At 38.5% G+C, this 4,212-nt stretch overlaps 1 protein-coding gene across 1 annotated transcript; it reads right to left on the bottom strand.

The window, feature by feature from the left end:
* Positions 1-2,910: 2,910 nt before the first annotated feature.
* Positions 2,911-3,920, bottom strand: LOC147625758 (thaumatin-like protein). Its single transcript, XM_086817315.1, has 2 exons — positions 3,723-3,920; positions 2,911-3,619 (listed from the first exon to the last, which is right to left on the bottom strand). Exons 1-2 carry the CDS (start codon positions 3,778-3,780, stop codon positions 3,150-3,152), a joined length of 528 nt encoding a protein of 175 aa, XP_086673441.1. The 5' UTR covers positions 3,781-3,920; the 3' UTR covers positions 2,911-3,149.
* Between the last annotated feature and the right edge of the window lie 292 nt (positions 3,921-4,212).

The following is a 4,212-nucleotide window of genomic DNA, read 5'->3' on the forward strand; positions in this document are numbered from 1 at the left end:
GAAAAACTTGCAGAGCTGAAACTAGGCCTGACATAGCTTCGAATCAAAATTATCAAATTGCATATTACAACGCCCCTTTGCTGACCACCACGAAGGGCGCTTTAAGATGTGATAATGGACCTTACTGTTGTGTCCAGCTGCTTCTCTTGGCTACAAATAATTTATAGAGTTTTTCTTCCAAATCAAATGGAAAGATATGTAATACAAGCATCATGACATGCATTTACCAAATCTTGTGTGTCAATGTCTAAAACGTTAAAAAACCTAAGGTCCACCAAATTATTTTTTAAACATCTTGATGAATTAATAGCAGAATAATATACCAAATCTTTTGTGTCAAAGATCTTATACCTTAAAAAACCTAAGGTCCACTAAATTTCTTTTTTCAACATCTTGATTAATTAATGGCAAAAGTAGACATTGGGTGCTTTACCATAAAGATATATAATACCATTGAGTTTATTGTATTGTTAGATATATTGTGGCATTTTAGAAAGAACATTAGATCATGGCTAGGCCTTTCCTTTATGACCATACCTGGCCGTTTGTAAATTACAACTTGTTTATTTAGCTCGAGTGCTTTATGCGAGGATATGTTGATATGCATATTCATTAGGTAGATCTCCATCCAAAAAACACATTTCATGTGGTTCTAGCAATTGTAGTATTGCTGTTAATATTCTGCATCTAGTACGTGGCCGACGTGGCCGTGAACACTTGCATAGAGGGTACTAGCACAAGTAGAGGTTATAATCAATAGAGCCATAAGAACAAGTCTAAGTTTTGCTAGGAGATCCGTTGTAGTAGGTGTATTTTGCATTCATATGTATGGATTATCTATAAATTAGCTATATTTATTTTATATGCATGTGAAACTATAATGAATGCACCCATGCATATGGAGTGATGATGACATGGTAGTGCACATTGCTGACATGGCATATATGTCTATGAAATGTGGCACCAAATCAAGGATAATGTGGTATGTCCATATGGTGGATGTTTTGATGGCATGGACCAATGATGTAGCAATTAGAGTGAGGTGGCAACTCTTCCTCCTCGATGATGTGTTAATGCATGTGACATGGCATCAAATGAGGTGGCATAGTGAGATGGCATGCTATCTCATTCCTAATGAGGTGGCATAATGAAGTGGTACGTTGAGATGGCTCATTGAGGTGGAAAGCATGCCAATGTGTAGGTGATGTCACACATGTGCGCACATGGATGACCTCCTTAGGGGTCTCCACCTAGACTTGGTATATTACCTAAGCTAGGTTACCAAGCCTAGTTAGGGTTAGGTTTAGGCTTGGAAGGGAAGAAACTACTCAACTAAAGCCATTTTCATATAAAAATAATTCAAGCAGAGCTATTTTCAGATAGAATGGATGAAAATATACCTTTTCTTACTCAAATTAAACCAAATGGTTTTTCATAGATTCACCATGTTTTAGCACTCCTATCTCACATAAAATTATTGCTTAATTTAAAGAATAAAATTAATTTACCAATTATATTCAACTGCTCTAAGACTTTGAAGTGAATTTCCAATAGAGATCTTCGAAAATCTAATCCCCAAAAATGAATTTTGACCATATAGCCACAGTAACCTCATATATATCTATCTATTTGTCATTTAATCAAGAAAAATATGTAATGTACAGAAAAACTACTCTTTTGCATACCTTCGAAACATATAATAATTAATTATAAAAAGAAACTATATGCAAAAACTTACTCAATAAACCAAGTTAAGATCACCACCATTAAATGCTTTTCTAGCGTGCAAAGTGGGGATGGAATGGTAGTCAAAACAAGAAATTTATTAACATTTTAAGATCATATTGTCTACCTCTTTTAAATTTGGGTCAGGCCATAAATATAAATTTATGACACATAAAATATGGGACAAGCCATAACTACATTTATGACACAAATGTTTTAAATTTTTGATTTTTTTATCAAACCATATTATGTTTAACTGTACAACTACTAGCGTGTGATGTTTCATTAGAAGACCTCAACGTTAAAATTCCTTGGCCAACTTGAAAGGTGTATCAAGTGAGGATCCTTATTGTACAACCACCCACACGTAGTGCCTATATGATAAAAAACTTATGAATATAAACATTGCATTATATAAGTATAAACTTATACATATAATTATCATATCAAGAGTGTAAACTTTTTTAGTAAATAAAAATCATAAATAGTCACCCACATTTCTATGAATGATTTGATCTCTGACGAATTTCTCAAGAAGAGATAAAATTAAGGAAATACTGTGGATCCCTTGATTTGGGTATAGCATTTTGAGGAGGGAGTTTGATACATGCACGTCTTAGTTGTTCATATATCTCAATCGAGATACAAGGATATAATCAGAGCCGTATCTATATCTCCTCTACATCTCGATCCAGATATTTCCAACAAATAGGAGCTGTTCATGTCTTCTAACCCTAAAACTACACGTAAATCTTGGCTGTTTGTTTTACCAACACTAAAACCTATAATATGCGACCTCGGCTCAAGATGATAAAAGGCCTAAGTTTTATTATTCAAATGCTAGGCATGGTTGTGTTATATCTTTTTGTCTTGTGCAAAAAACAAATATAGAATTTGCCATTCTTCCTTTGTTTTTTGTTTTTTTGATTTGTTCGTGTAGGGAAGATGGATGACTTCAATGTCGATCCCCCTTCTAGCCTATGCTAAGAGTGACGTTGTTGTTGTTGTTGATGCTCCTTCATGTGGCAAAGAAAGTGATCTTCACACCTTTAAGCTTTCATTTAATCTCATACGTGTTACGAATCTACCCCACCAACATCAGCTTGAGTTCCTAAATGAGGATGTAATCACAAATAGTTCCATCTAGTCCTACTCCGAGTCCACGGATGGGCACACAGAATCATCTAACAAGATCACATCATGCAATTATTAATTTATAACGTACAACCATAATAAATAGCTCATAAGATCTATATATTATAAACCTTTATAAAGCAGCTCATACGATCTTCATAGTGTAGGAGCTTACTTATTATAGGGCATCTTAAACTATTTTTGGAAGTTATAACCATGATAGCTCCTCAAAGCTTTATTCTGCGCCGCGTGTTATATATGCAGCCGCTCCTCCGGAGTCCGGCCTACTACTACTGGCACAAGTAGAGGTTGTAATCGGTAGAGCCATAAGCGCAAGCCTTCGTTTCGTCGGGAGATCCGTTGTAGTAGCCATTTGGGCAAGTACTCGCAGTTGTGCCAGTACAGTCCACCGAAGCACAAGCGCCGTTTGTAGGAACCACTTTGAGAGCCACATTGAAGCCTGCCAAGACGGAGATATCATAGTAGTCCAGGCGGTTGCCACCGTCCACCGTGATCTCGAACTGCGAGACGCCGGACGGTGGACCAGTGTTGCATGCTTGGCCCCCGCAGCCCCCTACAATAGCCCAAACCGTCCCAGCTGACCAGCTCGGCGATGCAGCTACAGTCCAGGTCTGCCCTGGCGCTAGCTGCGAGCACGCCCCACCGACTCCGTTGTTGGGTACCCAATACTTGGCGCACACAGTTGAGCTGCACTGATTGTGGACATAGATCGTCGTTGCATTCACCAGAACCCACCCTCCTGCATGATGCATATCATTTCATGTTTAAAAATACAAAAAGAAAACTAAGTAGGCCTTTCCGCCTACTAGCGTTTAATTAAATTGACGCGCCTTAGTACTTACCCGAGGCTCCAACAAGAATGAGCAGCAATACGGATGATATTCCCATTTTGATACCCATGATATTATTGTTCAATCTCTCTCACTCTCTCTCTCTCTCTCTCTCACACACACACACTACCACCACCACCACCACCAACTACTACTAATTGAAGCGACAGAAGAACAACACAATGTAGAGGAGGAGGAGGAGGAGAGGCACACGTCCCCGCTATTTATACACCACTGTGCGCCCAATAGCAGAACCTCCTTGCAGTGTTCACTTTTGGCACGCGCACTGTGCCAAAAGTAAATTGTGTAAGTGTTCACTGTTCCATCACCTTTTCAGCTGTGCCCAGCACGGTCCACGACGGTCTACGCGCCCAATAAAGAGGCAATAAAGGCTTTGGCTAAGTTTTCAAACTTGGCTATGGAAAGATTCAAAGATGGCCTTACGCTTCACCTTTAAGCCAGGTTCAAATTAGTGCTCACATAACCGAGTTTATAGTATAAT

Source organism: Cibotium barometz, chromosome 23 (assembly GCF_041138505.1).
Source record: "Cibotium barometz isolate CiBa-2024 chromosome 23, ASM4113850v1, whole genome shotgun sequence".
In the NCBI taxonomy this organism is placed as follows: Eukaryota; Viridiplantae; Streptophyta; class Polypodiopsida; order Cyatheales; family Cibotiaceae; genus Cibotium; species Cibotium barometz.